Raw genomic sequence first — 15,546 nt, 5'->3', positions numbered from 1 at the left:
AAGGTTATGAAAAGGAAACCCCGCCCCTCCCCTCCCCTGGAGGGCGGGATTGGCTGAGCTCTAGGGGCGGAGCCTGTCCGCAGGCCTTTGGCAGCGCCGCGCAAAAAGCCCTCTAGAGGGCGCCTCTACCTCTCGGGAGGTGCTCCCAGCAGCCTGGACTGTCTGAGCTGGGATGAGCGAGTTATTTATGTATTTATTTTATTTATTTAATTTCTATACCGCCCTATACCCGAAGGTCTCAGGGCGGGTCACATAAAATATCAAATACATAAAATCAAAACAAAACCAGCAACCCAATAAAACCCTCCAAAAGAGCCAGCATTTTAAAAAATGGTATAGGATGTAGATGAAGTCAGGCAAAGGCCTGGTTGAAAAGGAACGTTTTTGTCTGGCGCCTAAAGGTGTATAGTGAAGGCACCAGGCGAACTTCCCTGGGGAGAGCAGTTGCGCCAGTCTATCTTCATCATAGCTGTCAACTTTCAGATTTGAAAATAAGGGATCAGCAGCCTCACCTGTCCCGGGGACAGTCTACAGGATATCTAACAATCCGGGATAGCAGCGGGAAGCAGTGGGAATAATGGAATTTCCTGCAAAAAAAGGGAAGGTTAGGCGCTATGATCTTCAGCTGGGGAGTTCAACTGGCTGAGCGTGGAGATCTGCTGCATCCGAAACTGCTCCTCCTGGTGGATCCTACCCTGGGATTGCCCCTTAAACTAGCCAATCCTAACAATTTAGGAGGGTGAGAGAAATCCAAGTCATTTTGCATTTCAAGTACCTGATTCACACTCTCTGAAATAGAGACACAGCAAGAGGCAGTGAGCTAATGAGATGCCCCTTTCAAAGTGCGCAGGGACAAAGGCTGGATGGGATGAGATTCTCACATTAACAACAACAACTATCTAGCCTTTGTTCTTAACTGTTGTCTTCAACCCCCCCCCCCCAGAAACTAAGGCCAGTTATTTCTGTTGCACCTTTCATTTCCTCCTGAGAGAGGCCATGCAGATCTGAAAGAACATGCAAGTTATTCAAGCTGAAGATAGCTAAAAACAAAATAAAACCTAAACCCATATCGATTTGCAGTTAACCAACTGCACAATCCATACATCTTGCCACCAGATGGAGATATTGTATGTGTCTGAGCTCTCTCTCTCTCTCTCTCTCTCTCTCTCTCTCTCTGTGTGTGTGTGTGTAAGAGAGAGAACTACAACCACAATATTGTACCTCTTCATCAGTGAGGGGGAATGCAGTGAGGATCTAGGAAAGAGTTGGTGTTTTGAGTCACTTTAGGGGTGTAGCTGCTTTCTTTTTAGCAAAGCTGCTGCCCTCCTCCTGCACCCTGAGACAGTTATTAAGAGGCTGAAATATTTGCATAGGGACACGGGTGGCGCTGTGGGTTAAACCACAGAGCCTAGGACTTGCCGATCAGAAGGCCGGCGGTTCGAATCCCCGTGACAGGGTGAGCTCCCATTGCTTGGTCCCTGCTCCTGCCAACCTAGCAGTTCAAAAGCATGTCAAAAGTGCAAGTAGATAAATAGGTACCGCTCCGGCGGGAAGGTAAACAGTGTTTCCATGCACTTCTCTGGTTCGCCAGAAGCAGCTTAGTCATGCTGGCCACATGACCCAGAAGCTGTACGCTGGCTCCCTCGGCCAATAAAGCAAGATGAGCGCTGCCATCCCGCGATTCCCCGACCTGATCTGGAGGTTGTGGGGATGGTGGGGGGGAGAAGCAGGCTTGCTTCTCCCACCCCCAGCCTCCAGATCAGGTCGCGGAATAGCGCGCCATTCCCGCTGTCCCCCGACTTGGTTTGGAGGCTGGCGGAAGGCTTCCTCCTCCCCCAGCCCCGCAAGCTCCCAGAGCGATGCCAAAGCTGCGCGCAGCTTCGGCATGGCTCTGAGTCCCGTTCTGGGGGAGGGGGAAGCTCGGGCTTCCCCGCCCCAGCCCCGCGCCTGGCGGGGGGGGATAAATTTTTCCCCCTTTATTTCCCCCCCCCCCAAATCTAGGTGCGTCCTATGGACCGGTGCGTCCAATAGTCCGAAAAATACGGTAATTCGTTCGGGAGGTCTGTCTTTAACCTGAAACTGTTCTTCACCTGAAGCACCACTTTAGCTAATGGGGCCTCCCGCTGCTGCCGTGCCGCCGGAGCATGATTTCTGTTCTCATCCTGAAGCAAAGTTCTTAACCTGAAGCACTATTTTTGGGTTGGCGGAGTCTGTAACCTGAAGTGTATGTAACCGGAGGTACCACTGTACAATATTTTTTTCTCAAAACAACGTAGGTAAAGGTAAAGGGACCCCTGACCATTAGGTCTACTCGTGACCGACTCTGGGGTTGCAGTGCTCATCTCGCTTTATTGGCCGAGGGAGCTGGCATACAGCTTCCGGGTCATGTGGCCAGCATGACTAAGCCGCTTCTGGCAAACCAGAGCAGCGCACGGAAACACCGTATACCTTCCCGCCGGAGTGGTACCTATTTATCTACTTGCACTTTGACGTGCTTTCGAACTGCTAGGTGGACAGGAGCAGGGACCGAGCAACGGGAGCTCACCCTGTCACGGGGATTCGAACTACCGACCTTCTGATCGGCAAGTCCTATGCTCTGTGGTTTAACCCACAGTGCCACCCGCATCCCTCTACAAACAACATATACAGTTATAAAAAGCATACATTATTCAAAATTAAGAAGGTGTCATTAAATGCATTGCAGGGCCTCTGAATCTGGAACAGATGAGTAAAATTTGTCTGCATCTGGTTGTACTCTTTTCTTCAACCAGATCCCATTCACCCTCTTTTTCACAGTGTATGTTTGAAGTTGTTGACATACTATAAATTACAACTTGGAGAGGCACTCCCACCATGGCATCCTGCCGGAAATTGCATTCCAGTGTTTACTTCAGGCTGCAGGCTGTTTTTGAAGGAAACATGGCTGCTGGAGGCACTCTTGGCCAGGAAGAAATGACTTGCCCCGTTTGCCACCAACCTTTCTTGGACCCAGTGATTACTGACTGTGGACACAGTTTCTGCTACGCTTGCCTCATCCAGTATTGGAGCGACTCTGATGGAGCAGGTTCTTGCCCTCAGTGCGGAAAACCTTTTAAAGAAGGCAGCTACACGCGGAACCACGAGCTAGCAAGGCATGCAGGGGAATCTACAAAATCTAAAGAAGGGGAAGATGCGAAAAGCAAGACAGGAAGGTGTGATAAGCCGGAGGAACTCCTGGAATCCTGTGAGGGTGATGATCAAATGGTTCGAAAGAAAAAGGTAGGAAACTAGGGAGGGGAGGGAGGGAAATGAATTTGGTTTGCTTACTTTAGAAAAAGTTCAATTGATTCACATGTATCTCTTCCATAAAATTTATGCATACAAACCAGAAAGCAGTTTACAAAAATAATAAAACAATAAAGTTATCGATAAAAGCAGTTAAATAGCATTTAAAACATTCAGAAAGTAATTAAAATCTGCAATAAGCTGAAAACAGAATAAAGCATATGCCACCCTCTGCTTGCTCATAATTTACCCGCCATGGGCCCACACTTTACCTTGGTCTTTTAGGAACACAGACTGACACTGTACAATGTTATAAATGAGACTTTCCCCTACCGATGGACTTGGGAAATTGTTGTCACCAAATCAACTAGGGTTGCTAGGTCAGGAGCATCTCAGACCCTGAAATTTCAAGGCCCAGACCTGAGACCTAAGGGAGCCCCCTGTTGATGTCATGGGGACAGGCCCTGGAGACGGAGGTTAATTGGGAGAAGGGATTGGAGGAGGGCAGCCTCCTCACTGAGTGTCTGTGCTATGATTTGCAACTGGCTCCTACTGGGTTGAGGCTTGCAAGCTAGATTCACAAAATTCTTAATTACTATTAATAATGCATAGCAGAGGAAATTGCATAAACAAGTATGTATATTGGGGAAAATGTGCTGTAAAATGCTGGTGAATTTTCACGAGCTGCTCCTTTTTATTTATTTAATAAACTGGCAAAGTGGTGCAGAAATGTGACAAATTGAACATAAGATTGGGGGGGGGGGAATGAAAAACACCAGAATGCACAGATTCATTCATCCCTACTTCTAGATCACACAAGTGACACCTTGGCTTACAAAGCCTCATCGGTGGTGTTATGTACTGAAGTTCTCACCCTGGGCCAGCAGAGGGATACTGTAGATAGTTTTCACTCAGGTCCACATATGCAAATAAGGGATTGAAAGTGACGTTCAGTGATTGGATAGTTACAAAAAATGGTTACTGTTGCGTTGTAGTGGATCTCTATACAGTGGTGCCCCGCAAGACGAATGCCTCGCAAGACGAAAAACTCGCTAGAGGAAAGGGTTTTGCGGTTTTTGAGGTGCTTCGCAAGACGAATTTCCCTATGGGCTTGCTTCGCAAGACGAAAACATCTTGCAAGTTTGTTTCCTTTTTCTTAACACCGTTAATACAGTGGTGCCCCGCAAGACGAATGCCTCGCAAGACGAAAAACTCGCTAGACGAAAGGGTTTTCTGTTTTTGCGTTGCTTCGCTAGACGAATTTCCCTATGGGCTTGCTTCGCAAGACGAAAACGTCTTGCGCTTTTTTTTTAAAGCCGCTTGAAGAGGCGCAGTTGCGACGGACCGTGCTTCGCAAGACGAAAAACATTGCAAGACGAAAAGACTCGCGGAACGAATTCTTTTCGTCTTGAGAGGCACCACTGTACAGTTGTGACTTGACTTCGAGGAGCAACTCATAGAACGTGGTGTGGTAGCCTTTTTTGAGGTTTTTGGTGGTTTTTGAAGCTTTTCCAAAACTTTTCCAACACCGTGCTTCGCAAGACGAAAAATTCGCTAGACGAAAAAACTCGCAGAACGAATTAATTTCGTCTTGCGAGGCACCACTGTATAAGCAGGCTGGCTGAACCCTTCAGTTCAGTTCTGTTCTGGCCTGTGAATAAACAAGAGCTGTTTGAAGAATCACTGTGTCGTTTGATATGTTCACCCACAACTTAACAGGTGGTATTGTATCTTTCTGCTTAATTACTCTGGTTGTGTTGAAGAACTCAGCTGTTACATTTCCATGGGGTGGGGGGAGGAAATGAAGGAGTGGATGGAATTGTACTTCTAAATCAAGAACTTTACTAAGAAACATGTGATATTTTTATATTTATAAGGGAACCATGTTACCGAAAGGGACGTCCACACTGCTTGTAGTTATGGAAGAAGACATTAAGTGCCCTATTTGCATAGACTATTTAACAAACCTTGTGACTCTGGATTGTGGCCATAACTTTTGTAAGGCCTGCATCAACCATCACTGTGAGATATGGAAGGAAATAGGTCCACCGGAATGTCCTACCTGCCGAACAAAGATCCAGAAAGGGAGTTACCGGCCAAACTGGCTGCTGAACAGCATTGTAGAAAACTTCAAACGCTGCAAAGAAGAACTGTGTGACAGACACAAGGAAAAACTTCTACTGTTCTGCAAAGAAGACAGAGAATTGCTATGTTCCAAGTGTGAACATTCGCCACAGCACAGCCAGCACTCAGTGGTTCTCCTGGAGCATATTGAACAGGTAGGAACTTGTCTAGATAAGCCCCAACCAACATTGTGTCCTCCAGATGTTATGCAATGCAGATCTCCGACTAAAAACAAAATAGGTTACAGAATGAGGGGGAAATGCAGTGCATTTATTGGTGAAAATAAAATGCAAAATTACCGTATGTTGTATTAGGGGGAAATGAGTTCCAAAAAAATTCCTGTATGGAGAGCAGTTCTGTCCATTCCACCCACCAGTTTAGATATTTGCCCTTTAAATTTTTTTGCACTCCAGGTTCCATGGAAATCTTTGCCACTCTAATGGTGATAGGAAGGGGGTTGAATCCTGTGTTGTAGCCGTTATCCCCTGCCCAACCCCCATGGCTCAAGTTTGACAAGTGGGTAGGATCACCTGACATAATTAGGAGCTGCTAGACCCATACCAAAAGGGACGCAGGTGGTGCTGTGGGTTAAACCACAGAGCCTAGGACTTGCCGATCAGAAGGTCGGTGGTTCAAATCCCCATGACAGGGTGAGCTCCCATTGCTCGGTCCCTGCTCCTGCCAACCTAGCAGTTCGAAAGCACGTCAAAGTGCAAGTAGATAAATAGGTACCGCTGTGGCGGGAAGGTAAACGGCGTTTCCGTGCACTGCTCTGGTTTGCCAGAAGCGGCTTAGTCATGCTGGCCTCATGACCCGGAAGCTGTACGCTGGCTCCCTCAACCAATAAAGCGAGATGAGCGCCACAACCCCAGAGTCGGCCACGACTGGACCTAATGGTCAGGGGTCCCTTTACCTTTACTTAGACCCATACCTGAACCTCAGCTGACTATTATCAAGTCTCTTCTCTCCGGACGTCTCCTTGAGAGGAGGATTTCACTCCTGAGGAGTCCTTACCAGTAACTGACCACTGATGGGAATGGGTTGGGTTTGTATTGGGCACTGCCTTTCTCTAGAGCTCAGGACCCATTTGGCTTCAGTGTCAGAGGACTAACCTTGGTTGTGAACAGCCCCTACTTAGTCTTGTCTGAGGACCCCAACTCCCTGCCCCCAGATGCAGCCTGATTCAGAACTTGGTGTAGGGCTCCCCCAGCTGGGACATGACAAGGTGAGATTCACGCCCCCCCCCGCTTTTAGTCTGAAGTGGTACAGTCAAACCACGGTTGTCGAACGTAATCTATTCCAGAAGACCGTTCTGACTCCCAAAATGTTCAAAAACCGAGGTTCAAATGGCTGTAGGCAAAGTCAATGGAGGAAAAAATATAAAAACTCTCCGGAAGCCGTTCAGCTTCTGAAAATCGTTAAAAAACCAGAGCAGTTACATCTGGGTTTTTGGCATTCAGCAGCCAAAACATATGATAATGGAGGTGTTCGGGAACCAAGGTTTGACTGTACAAACCAGGTTTTTTATTTTTTTAAAAAATAAGAAATAAGAAATAAAATAAAATGTTACACCCCACTCCCGAGACCATTCCATTGTAACTATCCAACCTCCCAAAATTTGAACACCTCTTGCGATGGTTTGAGCCTTTTCCGTTTTAACAGTAAATATTCTACAAATACCTTCCTTAGCTCCTCAAAATCATCTCTCCTGCATATTCCCTGTTTTACCTGACAAGGTGAGATTCAAGACGAAGACATATACCACAAAAGCGATGAGGAACCTGCTGTGCCCCTTCTGTCACCAGATACTGATGTGGACTCCTCTTATACATAAAGACCTTACTGCCCTGAGGTTTACCAATAGGGATGAGGGTGGCGCTGTGGTCTAAACCACTGAGCCTCTAGGGCTTGCTGATCAGAAGGTTGGCAGTTCGAATCCCCACGACGGAGTGAGCTCCCGTTGCTCTGTCCCAGCTCCTGCCAACCTAGCGGTTCGGAAGCACACCAGTGCAAGTAGATAAATAGGTACCACTGTGGTGAGAAGGTAAATGGTGTTTCTGTGCTCTCTGGTTTCCATCACAGTGTTCTCTTGTGCCAGAAGCAGTTTAGTCCTGCTGGCCACGTGACCTGGAAAGCTGTCTGTGGACAAACGCCGGCTCCCTCGGCCTTTGACTGGACTTAACTGTCCAGGGGTCCTTTACCTTTACCTTTAAACCTGCAGTTTACCACTGCCTGTTTACAGAGTCCCTCCCACTAGAAAGCTCTGACAGGCTGGCAAGGGAGACTTTGGGATCTGTTTCCTTTCAAGCATTTAATTCAACACAGAAGGGTTGTTAGAGGCCAAACTAAACAGGATGGACAAAGTACGATTCCTATATATCAGCCATGTAAATAAAAGTGATGTTAATGACAGACCTCCAACTGCTCGTGTTTACTTACAGAGAATCTGTCACAGATTGGTGAACCTTTGAAGATACATTCAATGATTCAGTTATTAGGCAGTATCCCTGCTCAATTTCCCTTATACTATGCGACGCAAGTGTTCACATAACACTGCACAGGTGATCAATGTCATTTTATTATAAAACCAATAAAATATTCCCCAAAAAGGGACACATCCTAGGACAGGAGAAGGGTGGTGGAGGATATGTCCTGGGGCCAAATACAGCTTCCCAGAGGGCTGCATTTGGCCCCTGGGCCTGCATGTCCCCACACTTGCCCCAAGACCTAGGGAATAAAGAAGAGAAGATCCCTCAAGACTGGTGAATCATTCACTGCTTAGCTCATAATGTGGAGTTTAGGAGAATTCCCATGTTCGCTGGCTAGCAGAAGCGTCACACATCCAGGATTTTCATCTGAGCCAGAGAATAATTTTGTGGTTTACGTTTTCTTTCCTGAGCCTGAGAAGAAATTCACTGGTACAGTCATACCTTGGGTTGAATGTGCTTCAGGTTGAGCGCTTTCGGGTTGCGCTCCGTGGCAACCCGGAAGAAATGGAGCACGTTACTTCTGGGTTTTGCCGCTAGTGCATGCGCAGACACTCAAAATGATGCCACGCGCATGCATGGAAGTGGCAAAACCCGACCCACAGATGCGCTGTCGCGTCTTACGTTCTATTCAAGCTCATTCTATGTTCTGTCCCTGTAGCTGAGACCTCATTTATCTTCTTGTCTTTTTCAGGGGATCAGAAGGAACTTGAACAGGTATGTAACTATTTCTTGTCACAGCAGCAATCCCTCTTGCTGTTCTGGCTTTAGCGATAGCCGCGCAGCCTGCACTCGCTCCATAAGACGCACACACATTTCCCCTTACTTTTTAGGAGGGAAAAAGTGCATCTTATAGAGCGAAAAATACGGCATCTTGCTGTATTTTCTACACAGAACAACACATGTATCAGACTTTTGAATAGGTAAGTAAATAATTTTAAACTTAGCAGTGTGTGGTGTGTTCAATGAGGTCTGTTGCTTCAGCGGACAAAACAGAATTTTTAAACAGGATTCACAGTCTATTCCTATGCTGTACTGCTGCACAAGTTGTGACTTGATTTTAAATTCTGCTGGGGCTTTCTGTGTGCTAGCCCTGTGTTTTGAATCTAGGCACCTAGTCAGTTCTTTTGCTGTTCACCCACACGTGTGAGTCAACAGGGATTCATATATTAATTCCCCCACAGCATCTTCTCTTCTTATGTTCTTACTACACATTTGTATGGGAGGGCAAGGGGATTGTTCAGTACTGAAAGCTGTCCATCTTCCCTTCCAGGTCCAAAGATGAGGAGGAAGTGGGGCATGAGTTGGTTAATCACCCCAACAGTTGCTCACCGAAAAACTTTGCTCTGATCAAGATTACAGAAAAATGGGAAGGTATTGGGGGCAAACAAGGGGGCAGGAAAATACGTTGAACTCAGAGACTTGCTAGTGCTCAGGGGCATGGGCAAGGGGTGTGGGGGGGATGCGGTCCACCCTGGGTGTCATGCCTAGGGTGTGTGTGACAAAACCTGCCCCCCAGGTGGATCGGTGTGGTGGCGCTCACACCCCCGGTGGGTGGATTTTCGTGATTGGCGTGATTGTTGTTGTGAAAATGCACCCGCTGATCGTGCAAATACACCCGGCGATCAGCCTGGCACCGATCAGCCTGACTTAGAAATAAAAAGCTGTCCACGATATATTTTCTTAGTTTTCTTTTCGAAAAGATAGCAACCAAACTCTGCAAGCCATCACTCCTCCTCACCAGCAGCTTACAAGACATTTGAACACAATCTACTGCAGTCTCAATTAACCAATTATCCTATCACATCCATTTCTGCACCCGGCGCAGAAAGTAACTCCCCTTTTAATTAGGCATCAAGTCGAGAGACCACAGGTGTGCAGCTAAGTAGGTCAAACTGCAAACACACACCTCTCAGAACCAACCTTCTTCCTGCGTAGCATTAATGACCACTCTAAGATAAAGAAAACCCAACATATACACCTTTAGGCGCCAGGCAAAAACATTCCTTTTTAACCAGGCCTTTGGTTTGACATCCTATACCCTTCTAAAATGTGGCTCTTTTCTGGGGGGTGTTATTGGGTTATTGTTTTTATTCTGATTTTATATGTTGTTATCTTTTCTGTGAACCACCCTGATACCTCTGGGTATAGGGCGATATATAAATTCAATAAATGATGATGATGATGATGATGATGATGATATCAGGTGGAGGTGGCCAAGACCTCTGACCTGCATCAGAACACCATCATGCACTGAACTGTGATGCATTACAATAGGCACTCTAGACCCCCTTCTGTTATTAAGGCTGGCCAATGTATCAATCAATTACTGCAAAGGGGCTCCATTCAGCTGCTCCATTTGACACCCAGCTTCTAGCAAATGATGCCCAAACTGATCCCTAATACCCAATCCATCTAGTCCTGTTCTCACAGTAGTTCATTAGAAGCCTAGTTAGGGGAAGAAGCATAGCTTAGAGCTAGAGCATCTGCCTTGAATGCAGAAGGTTCCAGGTTCAATTCTCAGCATCTCTAGGTAGAGCCGGGGAAGAGACAACCCTGTTTGGAACTCCAGAGAACTGCTGAATAGACAAGACTGTGCTGTATGGACCAAGGTATAAGGCACCTTCCTCTGTTTCCATCCATGCACATCTTCCAGGAGCGCCTTCCGGGGGTGTGGCCTGGCGAGGAGGCATGGCCTAGGGAGAACCTTGAGAACCAGTTCAAGAGGACCTTGGGTCTCAGTTCTGCACCTGTAAGATAGGTCTCTGATTAGATCGAGCTGGGCTTGTTTTTACGTTCATCAAATCTCCACTTTCCCTCTGTCCTGCAGGAAGTATAATTCTGGATCCAAGCACAGCATATCCATACCTCATTGTGTCTGATGACCTGAAAAGCGTGAGATGGGGAGATGGAAAGCAGGATGTGCCTACGAGCCTTGAGAGGTTCCACTTTGATCCCTGTGTCCTGGGCTGCGAGAGATTTGTTTCAGGAAAACATTGGTGGGAGGTGGAGGTGGGGATGGAGGTTGAGGAGGAAGAGGCTGAGTGGGCTCTGGGGGTTGTACGAGAATCTTTCCAGAGGAATGCGAAGAGCAGCCTTAGTCCTTATTGTGGGATCTGGGCTGTGGGAAAGGAGAGGAATTCTGGCCATGGCTCATTGAGTGACTCTCTTCCCCCCTGTTGCCTATGGGCTTTTACTTCTCCCAAGTGGACCATGTTGAGACTGGAACTTCTGCCCAGGAAGATCAAGGTGTCCCTGGACTATGAAAAGGGAGTTGTGGAGTTTTTCGATGCTGATTTGGACGAACCGATCTTCAAATTCTGTTCAGCCTTGTTTAATAGGGAGATGGTCATTCCCTATTTGCGGGTAGAACGTGGTGTCACCCTGAAATGCTCTTGAGAAGAAAGCCACATCTCTGTGGCAATGGGGCAAATGGTTCTCACGAATGACTACTGGTTCCTGAACATGCGCCACTGAATCTTTTATCTGTGGGCCAAGAGCTGGGATGTGTCTTGCCAAAGGCAAGGTGGTTCTTTTAAAGTTCAGAAGCAATACAAAATACAGTGGTGCCCCGCAAGACGAATGCCTCGCAAGACGGAAAACTCGCTAGACGAAAGAGTTTTCCATTTTGAAAGTGCTTCGCAAAACGAATCTCCTATGGGCTTGCTTCGCAAGATGAAAATGTCTTGCGAGTTCCTGCGGGTTCCCCCCCCTTTTTCTAAGCCGCTAAGCCGCTTATCAGCTGATCCGATAAGCTGATAAGCCACTAAAAGCCTCTAAAAGCCACGAGCTTCAGAGAAACTCTGCCCAAACCATCAGATTTTAGATGTAGCAGTGCAAATATCCAGAGTGTGGGGTCAGGTGGGATTACTATGAGGAATTATAAAATATGCATCAAGCCATTGTGTCCACGATGAATGCATTGTGTTGACTGGGTTTGAGACATTGACAATAATTTCTGATCTAATCCCACAACCCTCTGCATTTCTGGCCATTTCCTCTACTGTCCATTTCTCTTGCTTGACAAGTCACTTACTGCAGGCAGGCATCCTGGGTCATCAAAGACAGTGGGCAGTTTATTGATGTAGCTTTTCTGATATGTTAATCTTAGGATGTTAATCTTAGGGCCAGGAGACAGGTCTCACATAAAGGTGATAATGATCGCTGTCCTCCTGGCCATCCTTCTTATCATGTGTATTGATTCTTTATGACCTCCGGGGTTGCTGAATGCACTCTTTTGTAGTTTTCAATCATTTACCCCCAAAGTATGCATGCTTAACTAGGGTTTGTAGTTTAACGTTGTCCCCCACGTGGGGTTTGTTGAAATGCTCAGAAGAAAACTGCTTGGTTCTTATGAACGCTCTGTAAAAAGTTCTTTTGTGAATACAGTGGTACCTCGCAAGACGAATGCCTCGCAAGACGGAAAACTCGCAAAACGAAAGGGTTTTTTGTTTTTTGAGCTGCTTCGCAAGACGATTTTCCCTATGGGCTTGCTTTGCAAGACGGAAACGTCTTGCAAGTTTGTTTCCTTTTTCTTAACACCGTTAATACAGTTGCGACTTGACTTCGAGGAGCAACGCATAGCACGCGGTGTGGTAGCCTTTTTTGAGGTTTTTGAAGACTTTGGTGATTTTTGAAGCTTTTCCAAAACTTTTCCGACACCGTGCTTCGCAAGATGAAAAAAATTGCAAGACGACAAAACTCGCGGAACGAATTAATTTCGTCTTGTGAGGCACCACTGTAAAATGACCTGGGCCGGAGGGAGAGACGCAGAGATTATTATATGCACCCTTCCCAGAGTCTTGCTGGTTCAAGCCTCTGTGTGTATTCTTATTAATCAGAGTTCAATCCTTCCTTTACTTTGAGAACGCCTCGTTTATAGACAAACTTATGCAGCTTTCAAGACTGGCTGCGTTCAGATCATCCATTAGCCACCCCCTCCCAATGCCTCACTTTCTCAGAACATGTCAAATGTGAAAAAAGGTACCAAGCACTATCCTCCCCAACTGATAAGGCAGATGGGGGGGGGGCTCTTCACCTCCTCCCAACGTTCCCAAAATATTTAAGACTGTTCTCAAAACATTCAAGAGAGAGGAAGGGGGAAGTGTTATGTACTAAAGTTCTCACCCTGGGCCAGCAGGGGGATACTGTAGATAGTTCAGGTCCACATATGCAAATAAGGGATTGAAAGTGACATTCAGTGATTGGATAGTTACAGAAAGTTGTTACTGTTGCGTTCTAGTGGAGCTCTCTATAAGCAGGCTGGCTGAACCCTTCAGTTCAGTTCTGTTCTGACCTGTGAATAAACAAGAGCTGTTTGGAGAATCGCTGTGTCGTCTGATATGTTCACCCACAACTTAACAGGAAGGAACAGGGGCAGGAAGGGCTCTGTGTCAGACCATTAACTGCTCGATACATTTTGTCTTCCGGATGCATTTCCCATACAGGATGTTGGAGGAATCCATTGGAAAGGGACTATCAAATGGATTACCTTCGGTCTGCCTCTTTGACCTCTATCACAGCATAGTTTCCCTACCAAACACTTTTTTCTAAAAAACCCCTCTAATGGTTAGAAAGCAGCTTCCTATGGCTACCCATGCCAGTCTCGCCATGCATCTCATATATTTTTAATTTCATAAAATTTGTACACTGCTTGATTGTGGGAAAAAAACAGCCCAAAGTGTTTTGCAAAAGAACCTTCTGTGCCTGTCTTACTGCAGTTTGCAATAAACTTTTTCTACTTTCCACCTCATCTGTCTGAAAAATAGGTTGGAAGCTGCCCAGTGTAGCTGGGACAACCCAGTCAGATCAACGAGATACAAATAATAAAATTATTATTATTATTATGGAACAGGACGTCCCTATTTCAATCAAATAATTGTTGTAGTTCATTGGTACAGCATCTGTTCTGCATGTAGAAGGCCCCAGGTTCACTTCCTAGCATTTTCATGTAGGCTCTGGAAGGACTCCCTGTCTGAAAAACTAGAAAACCACTACCACTCAGTATAGACCCCCTGAGCTAGTTGGACCAGTGGTCTGACTCAGAATAAGGCAGCTTTTTATGTTTCTGGCTAGGAAACAAACATTTGTATGCCCACAGCCTGAGGGACTCATTTGCATCCAGACTTTGCCTCTGCTCCACCTCTGAAATTCTACCTCTTAAATGTGCTTAAAGATTTCAGTGGGGCTGGGAGCTGTACTAAGGTTGAAAAGGCTGGTTGCTCCATAAATGCTGCTAGACCATGGTTCTGCTAGCACCACCAGCTCTATGGTTTCTGGGTCTTTTCTTAGCAGGTACTGGCAATCTCCTGGAATCTACAGATTCAGTTCTGGATGCCTTGGCAGAGACTTAGGTCTTATTGCCTTGCCACATGGAGAATTACACACGGACAAGGACTGCAAACTGGATCTGCGGTTGGATAGGGGACAATCTCTGCAATCCCCTCCTTGCTACTCAGATGGAGATATTGGGCTGGAGCCAAACCTTTCCGTTGAAATCGGTGGAACTTAAGTTGAACTTATCTCATTGATTTCTGCGCTCTGTAGACCTCTGCAGATACCATCTTATCAGGAGGTCTGCTCCATGTAACATGGGAACAGGGCCTTTAGTGTGGTGGCATCTGCCTTTGGAATCCCCTCTCATTAAATATCAGACAGGTGCCACCTCTGTTGCCATTTTGGTGCCTGCAGAAGACCTTCCTCTTCTAACAGGGCTTTTGGGTGGAGATCTTTCCCAGTCCACATCTGTACTGGAATTACGTTAACATGTTTTATCGCTTGTGTGTTTGCCGCCCTTTGAGAGGGAGGGTGGGCGACAAATCAAATAGATTTCAGTGGGGCACATGTTCAGCTAACTTAACATGGATCTAGCCTCTGATGTTTGTAGAAAGCTGCATCTCTGTGGACAGCGACGTGACCCACCTCAGGGTTATGGAATGAAAGACTCAAATTTCACAGGCTCACCCAAGGGTCACCAGCATGTTCTGTACCTGCTGTTCTGCTTTAAAAGCAACCTGTTGATGTCTCTGTGTTGTGTTTGTGTCTTCGAACCACAGGCAATGCAGAAGTGATGCTGAAGCAGCCTAGCTCTATGCTGGTACCCCTAGGAATTGTCACTCAGCTCCCCTGCACCCTGTCTGGCGACAGCATCACAACCATCGCAAGCCACACCATCGTCTGGCTCCAGCGGAAGCACCAGGGCTCTCCCAAACGCATTTTGTATTACAAAGATGAATCGAACCAACATAAAGTCTCGGGGGTCCCGGATCGCTTTTCTGCTTTCAAAGACGCCCAAAGCAGCACCTGCTACCTCGCTATCTCTGGGGTCCAGGCAGAGGATGACGGCATCTATTACTGCCTGACATCGGCAGGGGGAGAATACCACAGTGCTTTGGCTTAAGAGAGAACCAAGACCAAAACTCCATCCCATCCCCTTGGGGAATAGGCTATAGACACAGCTGATAAGGAAGTCAATCCGGCAGATGGATTTGCATGAAGACACTTGTCAGAGTCTAGATTCTATTTTTGTAGTTTGGGCAGCGAACGAACCCCCCCCAAACCACGATTGTGTTTCAGTTCCTACCTGTACAGACCAATAGCAAATCCCTTCTCTCTGATTTCAGATCCTTAGGTAGCTAAATGTCGCCATCTACAGAGAAGAAGGAGCTCCTTG

At 46.6% G+C, this 15,546-nt stretch overlaps 2 protein-coding genes and 1 long non-coding RNA gene across 3 annotated transcripts in view; 2 read left to right on the top strand and 1 right to left on the bottom strand.

Annotated features, from left to right (window-relative positions):
• LOC308575860 (solute carrier family 2, facilitated glucose transporter member 11-like) overlaps positions 1 to 15,546 on the bottom strand; it is a 291,734-nt gene that overhangs the window by 37,742 nt on the left and 238,446 nt on the right. The window lies entirely within an intron of this gene.
• Positions 2,675 to 11,431, top strand: LOC308575870 (tripartite motif-containing protein 75-like). The gene is made up of 5 exons (XM_081174978.1): positions 2,675 to 3,258; positions 5,142 to 5,543; positions 8,569 to 8,591; positions 9,148 to 9,248; positions 10,705 to 11,431. The coding sequence occupies exons 1-5, from the start codon at positions 2,854 to 2,856 to the stop codon at positions 11,271 to 11,273; spliced, it is 1,500 nt and encodes a 499-aa protein (XP_081031104.1). The 5' UTR covers positions 2,675 to 2,853; the 3' UTR covers positions 11,274 to 11,431.
• On the top strand, positions 11,665 to 13,621 carry LOC308576069. Its single transcript, XR_014003049.1, has 2 exons — positions 11,665 to 12,985; positions 13,249 to 13,621. It is a non-coding gene; the product is annotated as an uncharacterized lncRNA (long non-coding RNA).

The sequence above is a fragment of the Podarcis bocagei genome, assembly GCF_964188305.1.
Source record: "Podarcis bocagei genome assembly, chromosome: 16".
In the NCBI taxonomy this organism is placed as follows: Eukaryota; Metazoa; Chordata; class Lepidosauria; order Squamata; family Lacertidae; genus Podarcis; species Podarcis bocagei.
The sequence above is the reverse complement of the archived record's forward strand: the minus strand, read 5'-3'. Positions and strand labels throughout refer to the sequence as shown.

Bases quoted from the DNA above. Each gene is read 5' to 3' on its own strand.
- LOC308575870 (XM_081174978.1), top strand. From the start codon at position 2,854: ATGGCATCCTGCCGGAAATTGCATTCCAGTGTTTACTTCAGGCTGCAG. The intron at 3,259-5,141 runs GTAGGAAACTAG...TATATTTATAAG, and splicing joins AAATGGTTCGAAAGAAAAAG to GGAACCATGTTACCGAAAGG. The intron at 9,249-10,704 runs GTATTGGGGGCA...TCTGTCCTGCAG, and splicing joins GATTACAGAAAAATGGGAAG to GAAGTATAATTCTGGATCCA.